Source organism: Pinus tabuliformis, chromosome 7 (genome assembly GCF_031772625.1).
Source record: "Pinus tabuliformis cultivar Carrire ecotype Pingquan chromosome 7, CPIR1, whole genome shotgun sequence".
Classification (NCBI taxonomy): Eukaryota; Viridiplantae; Streptophyta; class Pinopsida; order Pinales; family Pinaceae; genus Pinus; species Pinus tabuliformis.
Window position 1 is genome coordinate 1,340,007,847 of NC_142293.1, and position 22,307 is coordinate 1,340,030,153.

General features: G+C 40.1%; 1 protein-coding gene across 13 annotated transcripts in view; it reads right to left on the minus strand.

Annotated features, from left to right (window-relative positions):
• Nucleotides 1–1,338: 1,338 nt before the first annotated feature.
• Nucleotides 1,339–22,307, minus strand: part of LOC149252525 (uncharacterized) — a 269,367-nt gene continuing 248,398 nt past the window's right edge. For 3 of the 13 annotated variants that reach the window (XM_089459732.1, XM_089459731.1, XM_089459730.1), the window contains 3 exons: nt 2,724–3,040; nt 2,275–2,365; nt 1,364–2,167 (listed from right to left, as the gene is read on the minus strand). In XM_089459732.1, coding sequence (XP_089315858.1) covers nt 1,679–2,167; nt 2,275–2,365; nt 2,724–3,040 — 897 coding nt within the window. In that variant the 3' untranslated portion in view covers nt 1,364–1,678. Of the gene's footprint in view, nt 2,168–2,274; nt 2,366–2,723; nt 3,041–22,307 lie in introns of all 13 variants that reach the window. The other 10 variants (XM_089459724.1, XM_089459725.1, XM_089459726.1 and 7 more) reach the window with 5 other exon arrangements.

Here is a 22,307-nt window from a genome sequence, read left to right on the forward strand (position 1 = left end):
TGCTTAGCCAATTATATTGTATGGTTTATCCGCAAGTTTCAAGGACAAAACATTCAAACGTGGATATAATATAGTATACCTAAGGGGGCAATATGGGGTACCTAGGGAGGTTCTTGATGGAATTAATAATAGATATGTGTTTCTGTATTGTTATGTATGGATTTCTAATAAATAAGTCCCATATAGTAGCATAAACATAATGAATGTAAGAAGGATTACTAGAAGGTTGCACCTTATAAACGTTCCTTTAAGAAATGTAATGAGTATGGTGAACGTTCCTTCTCTAGAATGTTCTTAGGAGGTAGATAGTATTATAAATAGAAATATAATCAATGTAATAGGTATGGTAAAGTATATTGTAAATGTAACAAGCTTTGCTTGTGGAGTGAATTCATTTATTAAGGAATAATAGATAATGTTACCCTACCATAAAGGTTTTGTCTACAATCCTTGTGTTGATTCTTTGTGTGAATGATTTTATTTATTTTCTAAAGTTAAGGGCGTTAAGATTTATATTAGATTTCAGATCTATTGAGGAACATAATACAATGCATTGTGCTCTTTGGGATCTTCTTATGAAGATGTGTTTTATGGTTTTAAGGTGTTCAACACCACTACTTCAATCAATTACCGTGGGTTAATCTTGAAATATTAATAATTTGGCCATTGGAAAATGTTGATATGTCAGCACATGGTATGTCTGGTTGTATGACATTAGGCATAGAAAATCATCCCCAAAGAACATCAGGAGACTAAATTTAGGAGCACTCACACATGGTAATATAAATGTAGTCCTTTGGTGTTTTGGGAAAAAAGTCAAAATCAATTATGAATGTGGTGTATTACCTAACATGTTAATTCTTGCAAATGGAACCCGGAGCTTCATTACAATATTGATTCCTTCTTGAATATATTGAGAGGGTCTGTTTAGTCTTTTATTTTCTATTTCAGACCATTTGACCATTAGCACTAGACTTACAAAATTTTTGCTATATTTGTAAACATCTTCACCTTTACAATGACAGATTTCATTATCCTTAGAGAAGCAGGCAATGCATTTTCTAGACCCAGCTAGAAGAAAATATAACATTCAGTTGACATTTAAGCCTTCAAATTTTACAAGGACAAAACATTGCAACTCAGTCATAGATCCGTTAAAGCTATTGCAAACCATTAGCGTCAAAGTACCATGAAAATAAAAATCCAAATTGCAGTATTGCAATACAACAATAAATGTGGAATCTTTCTGAGTATTTCACTTTTATTCACTTATTAAAAACTACAGCTCTAACCATTATGGTGAAATATTAGACGAATGCCTTGATGCAATACATTAAGCAATGTTCATAACATAAAATTTGAAATGTATTCTTAGTATGAATCACTGCACATTCCACCAAAAATGAGCTTCTTCAATAGCGTAAAATTTAGGAAGTTTGACTTTAGTTAGTTTCATATATGGAAAACATCAAAACTAATGTTATCTGGCAAAAACCACACGAGATCTTAAATCATATTACGAGTTTCTATTTGCCCGCAGAAACCGCGTACCCACATCCCAAACAACGGTTATTTCACATTCATTCACCTAAATGCAAGAAACCAAAGAGCAGATGACTTCAGAAATCAGTTTTCTATCGGAATAAAAAGAGATATATATATATATATATATATATTGCTAAGCTTGTAGAGGCATCTTAAACGAAGCAAGCTCAAATACACAACAACCTTTTCTAGTTTCTTTAGATTCATGAGGATGCACAAGAACTTCAAACTGGAATGGACTGTTTACGTCTTTTCTCAAGAGAGTCCGGAGTAGAATTAAAACTACTTTTGAAAAATCTATCATATTTGTGCTATGATTGCATTTGAAGAGTTGATTAGACTTTTTTGATGCCTGGGTATCTTCCTGGTTGAGATGCTTAGCAGTGGTGCTTTCATAGTCTTTATGATTAATTGTGCTTATAGGATCGTTACAGGATCCCTCCCGGTCTTGTAAAGTATTGGCATTGCTGGGTGTAGCTTCAGTTCTCTTCTCTATGATTGAAGAATGAAACACTTCAAGGCTTTCAGCTATAGCTTCAGCTGAAATGTTTCCAAAAAGTTGTTGTGCTGCTAAATTCTTTACTAGAATTGGGATGCTTGCCGATTTGTCCCACACGTGGACCTGTTCCACAGACAAAGATATCCAAGGTAATTCAAAATTCAACTACTACTACCTGTAGAGCACAAGGATTGAAACAGTTAAATGCTAAGTACGGAATTTCAACTCACCAGAAAAGGACTGTATATCTGGCCAAATTGATGGATCTTGTTGACATAATTTCCACAATATAGTGGCAACGGGCTCTGATTTGCATAAGAGCTGAAACAACAATTATGGAAGCACAACAATCAATTATATTCTGGCCAAAAAAACTGAAGATATAATTGCAGAAACCAATCACATTAAACCCCCAACCTCCAATCTAAGTAATTCAAACGAGGATAAGAACAATGCCAAAACTATAGAAGTTAGAAAACAAAGTACCTATATTATTTGAAAATAGGAAGCTGCAAGAATACACTGAAGTATCTACGTAAAGGAAAGTTACAAATAGAAACTATAGGGAAAACGTTTGAAGCAGATATCAAAGTCAACTGGATACTACAAGCAAAGAAGAACCCACTGGATCAAATGCTCTTTGACTTGAGACAAAACCAACGAAACAGATAATCTGTACCTCTTATTCTCTTGTTCCATAGGACAGCCGCAGTTCTTGCATCCTATACATATAAATGCCTCCATAATTTTCCTCTCCGTTTGTCTCAATAAACCCTTGCTGACAAATATCCAATCTTTAAGACATGAAGCCGTACTGAAACGCTTTATATTGCATGGCAAACAAATCTCTCCAATGTTTCCAAGGAAGCTCACAACACACGATTCTCTTAAATATGCAACTTCTGCAACAGATGAGCAATGTCTCGACTTGCTTCTCTCACTGCATAACCAGTTCTTGTATTGTTTCTCATTTGCCTCCAAGATATGGGGCCTCTCCTGATGGCAAGGCATAAAGTTCAGATTTATTTAAAGTGACTAACATTTACACCAAAGTCTTCATCGTTCTGTAGAGTTAAGGCAAGAAAAGCAATGGAAAATTGCAGAAAAAAGGAAAAATTATTCCCTTTAGAGCACTTCCGAGAAGAAAAATGAGCTGCCTGCGTAAGAGTCCACATGATATATTGTCTCTTTTAAATACAAAATTATTATCTATCATTCAATGATATTGAACCTTGGTTATGAGATTAATTGTTAACAGCTGATAAGATTAAAATCTGTTGTATATCAATTGAAAGCCCAAAGGATGTCAACAAACCATTAAGTACATACATCAAATGGACTAAATAGAAAATAGTCTCAAATTGAAATAATCACGAGTAAGAGAGAATACTCCATGCATGTATCAAATAACCAAGGAATTAAAGCCCCATGGAAATGAAAATCTGACCAAGAGTTATATAATGATAGCTTCTGTGACCATGCTAAGCATTTGTAAATACTGCTGGCCAACCTTCCCCTATATCTTCCATGAAGTAGTTGCATGAACAATTACGAAGTTTCAAAATTATGAATATAAAAACTTAAACGCAAAGGATGATTACTGTGGCAGATCGTAGTAAAGGGAATGGTCACTGTTAAGGCCATGCAAACTTTTCAAGAACAGGACAGAATTATTGACATGTCAATCTTGCACACAAGTTTTTAAATTTTTTTATTAGTTTTACAGTTTTTTGTGTCCAATGTCGGGCACATCAAACCATGCATTGTCAAGTTTTAGACATGCAAGGGACAGATGTTTTGCATTGGAAATGTGTCCGAAAAGCTTCTTCAGTCAGATAGCAAATGTCCAAGTGTCCAACACATGGAACATGTGACACGAAGGGCTAGGATGGCATGTCTTGTTTCACAGCTTAACAGTAAACAAAGAGAATGCAAAGTCAAGTGCATGACAAGGGGGTTCAATCATTAAATGAGAGAGTAAAATATCCAATAGACAAGCCTAAATTTCATGCAAGAGCAAGCTAAATCCATATCCGAACTCCAAAGAGAACAAATACCCAGCAACAGCACAGAATATTAAAATAAATGCAAATACTAGCAATAAGGAGTAGATAGTATTTACTATTTACTAAGCATTGCCTTAAGAGCATGCTTGTTAGCTGTTATTAAATATCAAGAAAGAAAATGACCATGATGACAACGGATGTCTTTAACAAGATCCCACTTATTCTCTAATTGAGAAAATGCCAACTATACCCGAAGCATTTGCCCACAGCAAGCTAGTAACAAACAATGTTATCAGAACGAGATCAATCACTGAATCAGGTGACCCCTAAACCACAAACTGGACCAGAATCGGAAAAAAAACCAATCGACCAAAAAATACATAAACTTCCAAGTTTTGAAAAAATATAAAACATATATATTCAGGTACATCCATATGAATTCAAACCATTATACACAAATATGCAAAGTTTCTTATATATATGGCAAGTAAGGGTGCATATAACCAAAACAGCACTGACTGCAATCCACCTCTGAACTAAAATACATCAACAAAGAGGCTTCCAGATGGTCTGAATGTTTGTCTGATAATAGCATAAGTACAATTGAGCAGTTGCATGATAAGCTTTTTGATAGACGAGCTGAAAAGAAAGTTGTCCATTTACTTTTAAATGCTTTGACTGAAATTAAACGAAAACAATGAGACTATTGACGAATTTAACATAGGATTTGATAAGGTTGTGCAGGAAATCCCGCAGACACACAAGCCTAGCAACCATGCAGTCTTAACCTATTATATGGATGCATTTCAAGGAACATCCTGTTTTTCCTGAACCAGTCCAAACCTAATAATATAGCTAAAGCCAAGGCAAATGCAATGGGAATTGATGACAGTTATACATGGTCTGGAAAACCAGATCGTATAACACCCTCACCTCCAAGAGCAAAAACAGAGCACAAGCTAAGGCTTCAACTTCAGCGGATCCTCTGGATTCCATCACTCTCCTAACACAACAGATGAAGGAATTACAAATGACCATGCAACAGAGTCAAAATGCAATGCAACAGAAAATGCAAGACTTAGACAACCATACTAGATAGGATCATTAAATTGGAAAGAAACTAGTAACACCAACAGCAGCAGCATAATAAATTTCAGCCAAGGGGTTTACACAGAGATCCATTCCCAAATCAAAAACCTCCAAATAACATGGGCCAAACAATATTATGGATCAGCCATATCTACATTGGTGCAGACGATGTCAGGACTTTCATGCAGAAGAGACATATGGGGTTGCAGAAAGTCTTAAGCCAGAGAGTTCAGAAGGTACAAGTTTTATAAACACTTGTAATATGATGTTAGGTGGTGGCACTAATGTTATGTCAATGCAACCACAGGAACAGGTAAACACATCAAAGGTAGATAGAGCAACAGAGATATTTGGGGAGATGCCATCCCCTGAAAAAATCAATAGGATATTTGAAGGCTAGATTCAAGGGCCTAACATACAATAGGAAGAACAAGAAGGTACCTGACACAAATCAGAAAGAGCCATCTGCTCCTCCAAAAAATGATCAGATTGAAACTCCGCAAGCTCAGAATACTACATAAGCGTCAACTTCAAGAAGAACAAAATTCAACCTCGCAGGATTAATAATATGAAAGTTCCAGTGCCATTGGTTGAAATAGTCAAGTTCCCAACAATTGAAAGGCAACATGGAAAAACATTGAGGTTCGAAGCCACAGGTAATCAAAAGTTAGCGCCTGATATGGAAGAGGACACCCCTAATATTCTCTCGTCATCCTTTGGCAAGACCATTTGCATGGGCCATTCTTCATATCCTTGTCAGTGACAAATTGGATTTTACATAACTCTGTGTTAGATTTTCAAGCCGCCATGAATGCGATGACTCTCAAGGTAGCAAAAAGATGAGATTGAAAACCTCGATGTCTTACAAGAACATGTGTACTTTCGATTCACATGAGATTCCATCATTTTGTTTAATTAAAGATATCCAAGTTCACCTTGTAGCACATTCAGATGTATTTGTTATCATGGATATGGTGGTCCTAGATGTGTTGAAGAATGTAACTAGTGTCGGTCTTAATAGGTGTATTTGAGCCATAATGAAATATATTTGTCAAAAGAAAAAAGAAAAAAATTATTATTAAAGAAATTGACTTATTAAAGCATGGGTTTCATACTTGGGTCAATTGTTTCTAGGTCAAAGCCTCCATTGAAGGCTTCTAGGGTTTATGTCAGGTGTCCTTGTCCATGTCATATTGTAAAAGACCCTTCTTGGTTTCTATTTGTCAAAGAAGAAATTTATTTTATTGTAAAATAGGTCAATTAGGCCTCCTCCTGTAAGTTTTTGTAGCATCAGATGTGTTCTAGCCACGAAACTTTGTGGAGAGGCTAGAATACATGAGATCTCCAAAACCCATAAAGCGTTTCTAGAAATTCCACCTAGAAGTGTCTCAATTAGATTATTAACAATATTTCATAAGTCTAAACTTAGGGAATATGATTAATTAATCAGTGTTAATTGAGATAAGGTGAGAATCATCTAGAAACTCCCACAGCTAGATCCAGAGATGATCCTAGCCATTGATTAAGTTTTAATCTTGGCCATTGGTGCTCCAACAGTGGATTATAAGAGGAAGTTGATATGGTGATGGAGAAATGATCCAGTGTAGATACTCAGTTGACCAAGCAGTTCGATTTTCTCAATGGCAACAACTTAGCAAAGAAGATAGAGCCATAGGGTGAGTAGCAGGTGGAAGAGAAGAGCAGTAGCTTTCCAGGAGGAAGATATCCAGTTACTGGAAGAGTCGAAGGAGGGAGGGTGTTAGAAAATCAAAAAGGCAAAATGATTTTCTTATTCTTGATAATTACTTGTGATGTTTCTTATTATTATGATTCTTTATATCTTCTTTCCTTTAGGTCATCAAGCAATTACCAAAGCAGCAACACATAAAATAATAGACAGCAGATGTAGTCACTATGCCAAGGAAAACCCTCCTCGAGGAGAAAACCCAATCAAGAAATTTTTCCTTTCGATAGTATTCTTTAAGACTCTTCAACCTAGACCAAGACAAGACCTTCCCTCCACACCAAGTCAGCCTCCCAGAATTTCAACCTCTTTCCAGCAGCTTCAACTAGGCAACAACTTCCGGCAACTGGCAACTTTCGACAATAGAGAAACTTGGAAGACTTCAATCTCCCAATCCAGGACACGAAATAGAGAGACAGAGACACCAAATTTTAGATTTTTCCTTTCTCCTTAGACTTTCTCAAACTCGCATTCACTTCAGCTTCCCGACAACAGCCTTTGCACCTTTTCCCAGCTACATGAGAACTTCGCACTTTTTCCCAGCTACAAGAGAACTTCGCGCTTTTTCCTAGCTACAAGAGATATAGAACTTGTGTGTGAGATTGATGCTCCAAATGAATTCGATGTGCTTGTATTTATAGGCTCCATGTGAGGTCGAATAGGGTCCTTAGGCCGACTTGATCACTCTCTCTAAAGCACATTGATCTAAATAATCTTGTTGCCTCTTTGAGTAATTATCATTGGATATTGGTATCTAATTGTGTTTCCCTTTCTATTCAAAAGAGCCTTGGTGAATAGTGTTTTCATTATTGCTTCATTGGTGAATGATAATGACATTCTAACATTAAGATCTAAATACTCTTTGCTTGAAGTCTTTGAGTTAGCATTGAAGTATGTTTCTCTCTTAAGTATTTTGGCATCTAATTGTCTAAAGAACATTGCTAGTCTCAAAAGGAATCACTAATCTATTGTTATCGTGAATCCTTGGCTTATTGGCATATCTTAAGAAGCTTTGATAATTTTATTGTATATCTTAAGCATTGGCATCTTGAAAATTATTGATTGTGAGAAGCATCTCTTGACTATTTGCATTAAGTAATACAGGTATCATTGGCATTTACTTTGTTGAAATATCTTGAAAGATTTCAAATTATCTGAAGTAGTTTTCATTGGCATTTCATATTTAATCATTGAAGTGAATAAGTGCTCTAAATTGCTACATCGGTTAAGCATTTTGTTGAAGATAATTTTGTCTTAAGTTGAATTAATCTATTGTTGAGTATTGGTACTTGATAATTTGGCACATTCTTGGTGACAAGATTGTCTTTCCATTTATTTCTAAGCACTCTTGTCATAAAGTCTAATCATAACTAAAGTACTTAAACCTTAAGCAATCTCAACCCAAGAATCACTCATACACCTTACATAAGCATCCTAAGTCTAGTTGCATTCATAACATACCCCCAAGCATAAGCTTGGTTGATAGACATTTTGGGCCACCCTTTCTCAATTTAGCTTTAGGGATTCAACACCTTTCTAGTGGTTAACACGGTGACCTTGCACTCGTCAGAGCCACAATCTCTGTAGTGCCGAAGGCATCGAGTGGTTGGAACACAAGGGGAGGCATCGTTAATCAAGCCTTTGCTTGCTTCCTATTGGCTTCCATCCCACAACCTACTCTAAAGACGGTTCCAAAACAGTTAAGAGGAAGGTCTTACTTGGAATAGGCACATAATTAAAAGTAACCAAGATTCTCGCATCACACCTAGGTCTTAGGATTTGCATAGCATATAGGTTAATGAAGCATCTAAGCAGCAATTGTCCAACCAGTTACTTGGTCTCTAATTGATAATAAGCAAGAAGTTGACTCTATAAGGCACTGGTCTCACATTTGAATTCAATCTAATCCTTAAATCTTGCTAAAATTAACCAAGTAGCTAGGCCACTCAATCATGTCTCCCGGACTCGTTGGTTGCCAACTTGTCCTTCATCTTCACATTTCCATAAGGACTATCCCCCATAGCCTGTTGTTGGGAAACAACTAAAACAGAGAGGTCGGGGATTGGAGTGACAGCCCCCAACCTTAATTTGCAAAAGCAATTACACAGGTTCATACACCTGTGTCAGAAAGCAGCTATGTGGGAAAATGCCATGGGATGGAGATAAACTAATAGGAATCAAAACTTGTGTAAGTATGACAACACAACAAAGAGCCAAATACATAAGGGAAGAGGAGGAAGCCCAATATAAATCTAAAAGATCAAAGGGTGACTTTGAACATGATAGCCCACAACAACATAGACAAAGAACTCCATCAACATCCTCCCATGGCAGTGGATATGGAGGCCTAGGAACGAACATCCCTTTAAGGCGTAGAACCAGATCAGGTTTCCTTGACAAAGGGTGTAGGAATGATGTGGATTCAAAAAAATTCTACATTTGGAATTCCATTCAATGTTCTTCGCTCACTTTATTGGCATGAAATGGTTTCCGCCATTAACGATGCCCCCAAAGGATACAAGAGCCCTGGATATGACAAGGCTAGAACCATGGGACTTGATCATGAAAGAGAAAAAACTAAGTTGCACGAAACGCTGAACCGTTTCGGAGTTCCGGAACAGGTACGTTTAGAAACTTCACCTCCCAAAAATGGAAACGTCGGCTGAAGCATCAACCGAAACATCATATATGTATACATAAAATATATATATATAAGTGAATAACACATTTTCTTGCAAGAAAAAAGGGAATAAGACCCATAGATGAAAATTTAGAAGGAAAAACAAGTCTATATTAACTCTAATAGATGATTACATGATGGTCAAGTTTCGACCAAGTTTCAGAGTTTCGGGTACAGGTACGACCCAAAATGTTGGGTTCCTTGGAGTTTCGTGCAACATAGAGCAAAAATAACACATGTTTTGGGTAAAATGACAAGTTCTTGGAATGAGCATGGGGTATCCATTGAATCTGATGGATGGACAAATGTAAAAGGCAAGCCACTAATAAGTGTTCTTATTGTGTCTAATGGTAGTGCAATCTTCCTTTCAACATATGATTACTCAGAAAAGTTGAAGACCTCCATAAACAATGCAGAACCATTATTTCAAACAATTGAACGTATTGGCCCATACAATGTCATTTAATTCATCACTGATAATGCTTCTAATTGTAAGGCGACAAGACCAATTATTGAGGATAGATACCCCAACATATGTTGGTCTGGGTGTTTGGTTCACACAATGAACCTTTTGATGAATGATATTATTAAGAACAAAAACCCTCAATACAAGTGGATTGGTGATTCGTACAAGAGAGGCAAAAAAATGATAAAATTTATTAAAACTCATAGCAATACCCATGGGCTTTTGAGCATTCACTCAAGTTTGGAGCTATTGAAGATTGCGAAGACTAGATTTGCTAGTTATTACCTCACCTTTAGGCGCCTTTTGAAGGTAAGAGAGTCATTGGCTAGTGTGGTATCAAGTCAACACTGGCAGGTATTAAAGGACAAGGCTCCAAACCTAGCTGACAAGCAAGGTTTGAACAGGTGGACACTGTTCTGGATGGTCTGTTTTGGGCACATGTGACAAAAGTTTTGCAATTCACCAAGCCCATTTATAACATGATTTATTTTGCAGATACAGATACACCAATCATTGGGGAGGTGCATGAGCAGATGGATAACATGTTGGGGCAAATAAAAGATATTGTTCAAGAAAAAGATCCCAACTTGTATGATATTATTCACAAATGTGTGTGTGCATCGTGAAATAAACTTAATGTTCCACTATATGCCTTGGCATATATCCTTATGCCAAAATAATGTTCGATGGTGTTGTCATTGATGTCAACCCATGGAGGTGACTGGGCTTGACTTTGACCAAAAACACTAGTCATTGATGTCAAATGGTTAGTGAACACTTCTTAGAAATTGTCGGATTACATCAAGATAGCAGGTATATTGTTGGATGGTTAAAAACCCAATTCCTAGGGTTTGGGTTCCCTGGACTGAGGATATGCCCCAAATTTGTCGAGGGTTTTTGATAGGTCAAATTATTGAGTTTGGGTCAGAGATATATGTCATTAGATTCTCCTCGAAATGATATTTTTGTTGATATGTGGTACGCCCTGAGAGGTCTCCTGGTTTGAGAGATATTCACAATTGAAGTTATTGACCCCAGTTTTCCTCAGTCTTTTGGCTAAAACCCCCACACGTAGTGACATGACACCTCCTCCTACAGCTGTCAACATATGACATTTTTTATCACTGTAATCTCACCCCATATAAGTTACATAACTTCAAAACCAAAGACAATAAATCAATCATTGACTTAATACACTCATGTGTCACCTACAAAACACACCAAAGAGGGTTAGTGTACAAATTCCTTAGAGCTTAAACAAACAAATTTATAGTACTTATAAAATAAATTAACCATACCTTAAGGAATCTTAGGAAGAGTATTAAATTATTATTTTTATAAAAGGTATCCCTCATATTGTAAAGGCTAATATCTTTCACTCATAAGACTCACGACCTTTCTCACTCATAAGGCTCACAACCTTTCTTACTTAACACACAAGACATGACTTAATTAAAATTTTAATGTTATAACTCTTGCATGAAGCCCTTTCCTTGTCCTATAACGGTCGCTTATGAAGTCACTCTAAACTCTATAAAAGGAGACCTTAAAGCCTCTCAAAACACATTGATTTATCAAGATCTTTCTCTGAAATTTTCGGTGGTATTTCTCTGTAATTTTTGGCTACCTGTAATAGGACAACAAAGGATATAGGGCAGTGAAAGTCTTGATTAATTTTTTTTTATTGGACTCCAAGTATCCCTTGTCCACTCGACCTTCAAGGTATGTTTTTTTTGTGTTGACTGTTTAATGAAATGATTAAGCTTTCGTTAAGTGCAGATGTAAGGTTAGGCTGCGAGACTGTGAAAACATATTTTCTTGCGGATTAGGGCCTCTTCTAAGAATTTCGACCTAGGGAACTATTGATTTGGGGTAGCATCGAATGTGCTCTAGCCATGAAAATTGGTGGAGAGGCTAAAGCACATGAGATCTCCAAGACCCATAAATGGTTTGGGCAGATTCTCAAGAACAACAAGCCCTATATGTACCCCAGTGTTGGTGTTATTGATTGTTGAACTCCTTTGTCATGGCCTTAGCAATTATGTACCCTTCAATCAAGTCAAAATCATTGATCAGGCATGTTAAGCTTTCTCTACCATATTATAAGGCTTGGATTAAGTTGTTTGATCAAAATTAGGCAATGTTGACTAAAATCCCAATAGAATTGAAGTAGAGGCAAAGGCTAGACAAGAGAAGAGGACTCTAGATTGTAGATGGTTGACGTTGGAATAATTAATCATTGATATACAATGGATGCCATATCTATCTTGATTTATGTAAAAATATGCATGTTTTCATGTCTTCTACAACTAATTTGGTATTTGAAATGTTTGTTTTAAATATAAATGCAAAAAAAATATAATATATATATATATAGTAGACGCTTCGCTTCCTAGATTTTTGGAAAATGACACCTCCGCGTCCCTGCTTCTAAAAAACGTCCCTGCTTCTTGCAACATTGGTTGATACTGTACTTGTGTTTATTTTCAGTATTTACATGGTAAGTAACTTGTTAAGTAATTAAACAAGTAGGAAGAAATAAACCAAATAGTACAGGAAGAATTTCTAACGGGTTAAACTTAGAAATTCCAACATGGTATCAGAGCGTGGTCGCAGATCACAGGATAACTAAAGGCATCAACTAGCAGTTTCAGCTGTCTTGAGTTACAGAGCTGATCCGTGCAAAAAACAACAGAGGGAGGAGTGACGTAGAGAGATTGCATCATCATTCTGGGCCAGAGAGAGGCAGCACAGAGGCTAAGTGAAGAAGAATCAGGCTCAGGCAAAGCCACGCAGAGGCCAAGAGGGCTGACGTAGATGGCCAGGGGAGCTGATTTGTCGGTGTTGGGATTACGCAGAGCCAAGTGGCTCAATCCTTCAGTTGTAGGGGTATAGGAGGCTGCGGGTAATTTGCGGAGCGAAGCTGGTGGGGTATTGTGGTCAGAACAGTACTTAACAGGGCAAGAACAACGAGGAGGGATTTCTAGAAGGGAAATCGAGACTCAAAGGGTGTCAAACCAAGAACTTCCAAACAAGAAGTTGAGAGACTCAGCAGGGGTCGAACAGAGGACTTCCAGGAGGGAAGTAGAGAGACTTGAAGGAGTCATAAGAAGAGCAGCATAATGGTCATGAATGGACTGAGAGATCAGGATAGGTTGGACGGAGCATCCAACTTCGTGGTCTGGAAGGCCAGGAGCTTGTCCATTCTAGACAGATATTGCATCAAAGACTTCGCCTTGAAAACAACAGCGATCCTAGTTGACCGAGCTAAAAATGAGAAGTACGAGGAGGCAATGGCTAGGGCGAAGTGCATCATCCTTGATGGGGTCAAGGATCATGTGGTGCCGCATATTGCCGAGAAGTACACGGCAAATGAGATGTGGGATGCCCTAAAGAAATTGTACCAACATACTTTCGTGCAGAGGAAGATGTTACTTGAAAATCAACTGCGGTCATACCAGATGCAGAAGGGAGAGCAGATAGATGTCTTCCTCGGTCGATTGAAGGAGATCCGTGACTAGCTAACTTCCATAGGGGCCACGCCAGATCAAGAATTGATGGTAAGAACCGCATTTAACACAGTCTCAGAGGATTGGGAGGTATTTGTCCAGAGCATACTAAGAAGGGCAAGCCTTCTAGATTGGGAGGAACTGTGGGCGGCTCTTCGTCAAGAAGAGATCAGATGGGTGACCAAGGCGGGGAGCAGCGGAAAAGGGGTCAAAATCAAGGAGGAAAAAGAAGAAGATCTGACTCTAGCATCTGCAGGAAAGCAAGAGAAGAAAAAGAAGAAGGACCTCTCCAAGGTCAAATGCTTCCAATGTGGGGAACTGGGTCATTTTGCGAACCAGTGTCCTAGGAAGAAGAGTAAGGGAGAGGCTTTTGAGACCAAGGCAATGCCAGCGAGGGCGGAGAAATAAGTCGAGGACGATTGTGCCATGAGTGCTCATGTGTCACTTGAGAAGAAATGGGGAGACATCGAGCTGTAGTCAGAAAGACTATAGGCGATGAGGGGCAGGATCCTTGAGGTACCCAACCTCCTGGATTATACCTTGCTACAAGAGCCCCGAAGAGGAGTAGCAAGACTGGCAGATGTCGGTAGAGACGGATGCGGATGGAGCGGCAGAGAGTGCTATAGTGCAGGAGTCCCAGGACAGTGCGAGGCTAGCAGGCTGCAACAGTGTTGATTTGGGGTAGCATCGGATGTGCTCTAGCCTTGAAAATTGGTGGAGAGGCTAAAGCACATCAAATCTCCAAGACCTAGAAATAGTTTTGGCAAAATCTAACCAGTTTGGGAGATATTAAAATAATTAATAATTTTAATGGAGTCCCTAAGCCTAAACTTAGGGAAAATAAAATATTAATGTGAATTAATATAAAACTGAGTTAGAATGGTCCAAAAGTCATGGATCAAGCCAGATCTAAACTTAGTCGTTGATTAGAGACTTAATCTCGGTCGTTGAATTGTCAACGAGCAAAGTATAAGAAGAGGCTTGAGGGTCAGCTGGAGAACACACGGAGAGAGATCAAGAACTCGATTTTCTGGGGCAAGGTTTGCTGAGGAAATTGAGTGAGTGATCAGAGTTGCGGCTGAGGGGCAGTGAATACATAGCAGAGAGGCAGAGTTAGTATCAGGAGGATCAGCGCAGAAGCCGGGAGAAGTTGACGCATAGCCAGCTAGAGGCCACGCAGAGGCAACCAGAGGTCACGCGGAGGCAGCCAGGAGTTGTGCAAAGCCAGCGTGTGAGACGCAGAGGCTCCAGAGGCTGACACTAGGCCAGATAGGCTGACATTGGGCTAGAGAGGCTGACGCAGGGCCTAGAGGCAGCACTGGGAGCATTTCGTCGGACAAACTGAGAGCTGGAGAGCCGGATAGGGTGACGCAGTCCCTACCAGAGTGACGCAGAGCAGCAAACGCTGCATTGTTGATGTGGGATCATTCATCCGGTGTTTTAGCCGGAATATCTGTCTCCGCCTGAGAGGTACTATTGCCGAGGGCATTCTTTGTTGGATGAGCCATTTCTGGCACCAAGATCGTATTCTGAAACTGCATAATAATAAAACCCTCTGAATCGTTGCACCAGTTTTCCCACATTGGGTTTTTCTGGGGACATTAGTCCAAAAACAACGGTGTCACTTGTGTGCTTGTTTACTTTCAGTTGATGACCTGTATGTGTTGATATCGTACTTGTATTTATTTTCAGTATTTACATGGTTAATAACTTGTTAAGTAAATGAACAAGTAGGAAGAAATAAATCAGATAGTACAGGAAGAATTTCTGACGGATAGACTTAGAAATTCCAACATGGTATCAGAGCGTGGTTGCAGATCACAGGATAACTGAGGGCATCAGCCGAGCAGAGCAAGCAGCAACAGAAACAGTTGTCCCGAGTGACAAAAGTTGTTCCTAGAAGAAAGCAACAAGGAAGGGGTGACACAATGCCTGCGTCATCAGTTCGAGCCAAGAGGAGGATCAGTGCAGTGGCAGAGAGGAGCAGACCTGACCTACGCAATGCCCGATCATCTTTCTTAGTCAGGAAGGATTGACGCCCGTGGCCAGGAGGTGCGGATTTTGCTGGTGCCAAGATTGCGCAGAGTCTAGAGGCTCTAACTTTCAGACTGCTAGGGCATAGGAGGCTGTAGGTAAGTTGTGAAGCGAAGCTAGTGGTGTATTGTGGTCAAAATAGTACCTAACAGGGCAAGACCAAGGAGGAGGGAGTTGTTGCCGAGGATTTCTAGCCAAGAAATCCAGATCAGTGGTGCAATTGCACTGACGATCAGAGTGGGGCATCTCGACATTGGTAGAGGGGTTTCCAGGAGGGAAATCGAGGCTCAGAGGGAGTCACACTGAGAACTTCCAGACGGGAAGTAGAGAGACTTGAAAGAGTCAAAAGAGGAGCAGCGAAATGGCAGTGAATGGGCTAAGATATCAGGATAGACTGGACAAAGCTTCAAACTTCATAGTCTGGAAGGCCAGGATCTTGTCCATTCTAGACAGGTATCACATCAAACACTTCGCCTTGAAAACGATAGCGATCCCGGTCGACCCAGCTGAAAATGACAAGTACGAGGAGGCAATGGCAGGGGCAAAGTGCATCATCATGCATCATCCTTGATGCTGTCAAGGATCATGTGGTGCCACACATTGTCGAGAAGGAGACGACAAATGAGATGTGGGAGGCCCTAAAGAAATTGTACCAGCATACTTCTGTGCAGAGGAGGATGTTACTTGAAAACCAGTTGCGGTCATATCAGATGCAGAAAGGAGAGCAAATAGATGCCTTCCTTGGTGGATTGAAGGAGATCCGTGATCAGCTAACTTCCATAGGAGCCACACCGGATCAAGAACTGATGGTGCAGACCGCATTGAACGCAGTCGCGGAGGATTAGAAGGTATTTGTCCAAAGCATACTAGGCAGGACGAGTCTTCCAAATTGGGAGGAACTGTGGGCGGCTCTTCGTCAAGAAGAGATCAGACAAGTGTCCAAAGCAGGGAGTACCGAAAAAGGGGTCAGAATCAAGGAGAAGGAACAAGATGCTCTCGCATCTGTGGGAAAGCAGGAGAGAAGAAAGAAGGACTTCTCCAAGATCAAGTGCTTCCATTGTGGGGAACTGGGTAACTATGTGAACCAGTGTCCTAGGAAGAAGAGCAAGCGAGAGGCTTCTATGACCAAGGTTGCACCGACTAAGGCGGAGAAGGAAGAGGAGACTAATGATGATTGTGCCATGAGTGCTCATGCACCTCGAGAGAAGAGATGGGGAGACATCGAGCTGTAGTTAGACGGACTAAAGACGATGAGAGGCAGGATCCTCAAGGTACCCAACCTCTTGGATTATACCTTGCTACAAGAGCCCCAAAGAAGAGTAGCAGGACTACCGGATGTCAGTAGAGACGGATGTGGATGGAGCGACAGAGAGGGCTATAGTGCAGGAGTCCCAGGGCAGCGTGAGGCAGCAGTGCAAGAGGCATAGAGTTGGTGCAGCAGCACAGAGGTTAGAGAGGGAGGACTTGTCAGCGACAAAAGGAGCTTCAGCATCAAGAGTGATTCTAGCCTGATAGAAATGTCAAAGTTGGGAGATTAGTTACTTACTTCTCAGTAACTGAGTTGCAGTGCAGCAGTTAGTAGTAGCAGTGCTATGAGCAGCACGATGCAGCATGATGAGAGGAGATGCAGTGCAGATGTAGCAGTGGCAATGGCAGGGCCATGGGCAGTAGCACGGATGTAGAGGGAGCTGTCGTACGGATGCAGCAGTGGCAGTGGCAAGGCCATGGGTAGCAATACATGATGCAGCAGTGTAGAGGATGTTGGGCAGCAGGCCTAGCATTAGCACAGGGACCGATGCCGGATGATCAGAGTGATACTCAGTGAGGAGTATTACTAGAGCACAGTCCTCGCTAAGAGGGAGTGTTGATTTTGGGTAGCATCGGATGTGCTCTAGCCTTGAAAATTGGTGAAGAGGCTAAAGCACATGAGATCTCCAAGACTCATAAATGGTTTTGGCAGAATCTAACCAGTTTGGGAGATATTAAAATAATTAATATTAATGGAGTCCCTAAGTCTAAACTTAGAGAAAATAAAATATTAATGTGAATTAATATAAAACTAAGTTAGAATAGTCCAAAAGTCATGGATCAAGCCAAATCTAATCTTAGCCATTGATTAGGGACTTAATCTCAGTCGTTGAATTGTCAACGAGAAAAGTATAAGAAGAGGCTTGAGGGTCAGTTGGAAACCACACCAAGAGAGATCAAGAACTCGATTTTTTGGGGCAGGGGTTGTTGAGGAAATTGAGTGAATGATCAGAGTTGCAGCTGGGGGGCAGTGAATACATAACAGAGAGGCAAAGTTAGTACCGGGAGGATCAGCGCAGAAGCCGGGAGAGGTTGACGCAGAGCCAGCTAGCTGTGACGCAGAGGCAGCTAGAGGTCACACAGAGGCAGCGAGGAGCTATGCAGAGCTAGTGAGGGCCAGCGTGTGAGATGCAAAGGCTCCAGAGGCTGACGCAGAGCCCCGAGAGGCTGACGCTGGGCCAGAGAGGCTGACGTAGGGCCTAGAGGCAGCGCTGGGAGCATTTCGTGGGATAGACTGAGAGCTGGAGAGCCGGATAGGGTGACGCAGTCCCTATCAGAGTGATGCAGAGCAGCAGAAGCTACATTGTTTTTGTGGGATCGTTCATCCAGTATTTTAGCTGGAATATCTGTTTTCGGCTGAGAGGTACTATTGCCGAGGGCATTCTCTGTTGGGTGAGCCATTTCTGGCACCTAGGTTGTATTCTAAAACTACATAATAATAAAACCCTCTGAATAGCTCCACCGGTTTTCTCGCATTGGGTTTTTCCGGGGACATTAGTCCAAAAACAACGGTGTCACTTGTGTGCTTGTTTACTTTCAGTTGATGATCTATATGTGTTGACACTGTATTTGTATTTATTTTCAGTATTTACATGGTAAATAACTTGTTAAGTAAATGAAAAAGTAGGAAGAAATAAATTAGATATTATAGGAAGAATTTCTGACGGATAGACTTAGAAATTCCAACAAACAGTGCACGGGAGTGTTGCACTAGTGCAGGATGGCACAGAGAGGTGTGCAACAGTGCGAGATGCAAGGAGTTGTTGCAGCAGCACAGAGGTCAGTAGAGGGAGCACTTGTTAGCGGCAGGGAGAGCTTCAGCATCGGGAGCGTTTCTAGCCTGACAGGGATGTCAAAAGTTGGGTGGATCAGTTCCTTACTTCTCAGCAACTAAGTTGCAGTGCAGTAGCAGTATGGAGTAGCACGATGCAGCATGATGAGAGGGGATGCAGTGCAGGGAGGATGGACCAACAGCAGCACGGATGCAGAGGGAGTTGTCGTACAGATGCAGCGGTGGCAGTGGCAGGGCCATGGGAAGCAGTACAGGATGCAACAGTGCAGAGGATGTTGGGTGGGGAGGTCTAGCATCAGCACAAGGACTGGTGTCGGATAATCAGGGTGATGCTTAGTGTGGAGTATTACTAGAGCACAGTCCTCGCTAAGAGGGAGTGTTGATTTGGGGTAGCATCGGATGTGCTCTAGCCATGAAAATTGGTGGAGAGGCTAAAGCACATCAGATCTCCAAGACCCATAAATGGTTTGGGCAGATTCTATCTGGTTTGGAAGATATTAAAATAATTAATATTTTTAATGGAGTTCCTAAGTCTAAACTTAGGAAAAGTAAAATATTAATGGGTATTAATATAAAACTGGGTTAGAAGGTTCCAAAAGTCATGGATCAAGCCAAATCTAATCTTAGCCATTGATTAGAGATTTAATCTCGGTCATTGATGGACCAACAAGAAAAGTATAAGAGGAGGCTTGAGGGTCAGTTGGAGAATAAACTAGAGTGGTCAGTCATTCTATTCTCTAGAGTGGGATTTGCTAAGAGAAATAGAATCAGTGATCAGCAGTGAGGGGCAGTGAATACATAGCAGAGAGGCAAAGTTGGTACTAGAGAGACAACGCAGAGCCCGGAGAGGTTGACGCAGAGGCAGCTGGGTGCTACACAGAGGCAACCAGGAGCTACGCAGAGCCAGGAGAGGCCAGCGTGTGAGACGCAGAGGGTCTAGGGGCTGACGCAGAAGCTTTAGAAGCTAACGCAGAGGCTAGTAGAAATGATGTAGGGCCAAGAGGCAGCGCTGGAAGGATTTTGTGGGACAAACTGGGTGCTAATGAGCCGGGTAGGGCGACGCAGTCCCTATCAGAGTGGCGCAGAGCAGTAGGAGCTGCAATTGTTGTTGTGGGATCGTTCAATTGGTGATTATTCAGCCAGAATATCTGTCTCTGATGAGAGGTACTATTGTCGAGGGCATTCTCTGTTGGGTGAGCCATTTCTGGCACCCTAGTTGTATTTTGAAAATTGCATAATAATAAAACCCTCTGAATAGCTGCACCAGTTTTCCCACATTGGGTTTTTTTCCGGGGACATTGGTCCAAAAATAATGGTGTCACTTGTGTGCTTGTTTTCTTTCAGTTGATGATCTGTAGATGTTGATACTGTACTTGTGTTTATTTTCAGTATTTACATGGTAAATAACTTGTGAAGTAATTAAACAAGTAGGAAGAAATAAACCAGATAGTACAAGAAGAATTTCTAACGGGTTAAACTTAGAAATTCCAACAGGCACAATTGTTTGTAGTATGTACCTACTTATTATAGCTCTCGACCCCTATAGGGCATCCAAATTTGCGCAAGGATATTATCTTTGGTAAGATCAGTCCTTAAAAGGTTGAGGCCTATTCCGAAGTCTCCATCCGTGTAAGAACACTAGACAGCATGCAAGTTTGCGCATTAAGAGAGGCTTATGACCACAGTCTTCCATAAGACACTTGTTGCTTGAATGACAAAGTAACCAAAGAAACATTATGCCCTCTTTTGAAGAACACTTACAGTAAATTGATCCATGAAGTGTTGTTCTTTTAGCCTTGCAGTTGTATGCTTTAGGACAATGAAGGTTGGTTTACCAAGCCTCAGCCCTCATCAAATAAGCACATATTTTTACACAATATCTCTTGAAACTATGCGATCACTTTTTCTCAGTCTCCAAGCTTGGCATAATGACCTCGTGTTAGCATTTGGATCATTGATAGTAGAACCATGTCTATGACAATACCATCTATGACTCTTGACAAGTGTTGTAACTATAGGTGATGTAACAACAAATCAGTGTTGTGAAAAGCGTGATTAAATCGCGCTTTTTTCCCTGCGCCGATTTAATCGTGCTTTTTACACGAAAAAATCGGCTATTTTTTTGCCGATTTTTTCCAAAAAAGCGCGGGGTTGCCGGGACAGCACGATTTTATAAAAAAAAAATTGGTTTTTCATTTGGTCATTTGGGTTTTTTCATGCAATTTTTTTTGAAAGAAACAAATAATTTTCGCGTGGGGCAGCTTAATGATCAAGTCGAGGCCCTAGTATGGATATGCTATTCATGGTAATGTTAAATTCTTAAAGTAAAAGTGACATTCTCCTTAATCTTCATTTTCATCCTTTTACTTAAATTTTTAACATTACCATGAAATGACTCAGGATGTTTGAGAGTGGTTCCAGCCTCATTGGATTTCATATGGAGAAAGTAGAATTTTAGATTTCATTTAAAATCCAGCAGACTTATCAGTTTTTCAGGATTTCAGGATTGAGAGATTGTAATGTTTCCAGGTGACACCACCTGCTCGGGCTACCCCTGCCACCAGTAGAGGGCGTGGTCTACCTCCTATAGCTCCTACTTCTAGTTCTTCAGCTTCTAGAGCACATCAGACTCCACTGCCATCTCCACCAGCACAGGCACCAGCATCTACATCTAGAGGGAAAGGGAAAGTTATGCCTGTGGCATTTTATCGCAAGAGGGGCAGAGGAAATCAATAGGATTAGACCTCATTTTATTGTATATGACATTATGACATGATGAGATACATTATCATAATTTTTGTTGATATTTTGAGGCGGTGCTGGGACTCAGGAGTCGGACTTACTATTAAGGACATGATTCAATGTTATGTGTGATTTTAGCGCTAGAAATGATATTAAACATCTTATATATTAGTTTTTTTATCATATTTATGTGTCAATGTATTTATTTTATGTTGTAGATGGTTTAGATATTAAAAAAATTGAAAAAAAATGAAAAAAATGAATATTTTTGTACCAAACGATTTTTTCCCGCTTTTTTCCGATTTTTTCCAATTCGTTCCCCGCGCCGATTTAATCCCGCTCGCGCTTTTCACAACATTGCAACAAATTACACATTTACATTAATATAACATCTTGACTGAACATATCACTTGACAGTGACAACATTAACAGCAAGTGACCTTTCAATAACAACACCTTGATGAGCATGCTATGATAAGACGTTTGACTTTGACATTAACATGACACCTAAGATAGCAGTGACTTATCTATGTACAGTTAATTAGAATTGTGATTGGTCCATTGACTTATGTCAGCAGGCATTGATGTGACAACTAGAATATTGAATGCAACAACTAAGCACCTGATGAACTTGATTGGTAACATGACAGTTGACATTATTCAGTGATATGTGATGGGACAACAAGTGACGCATTGATACATTAACTCTAATTGACAAACTGAAGTGTGAATTGACTTAACATAACCAGTGGACCTGACATAGAGATGCTTGACGTCTGCTTGATACCTTAACATGACAAATACCTTAATTATGAAGTGAAACATTGATTGACTTAGTGAGCATTCTACGATGTCTGACTTTGATTTTACTTGACTGTGACATGATAGTAATA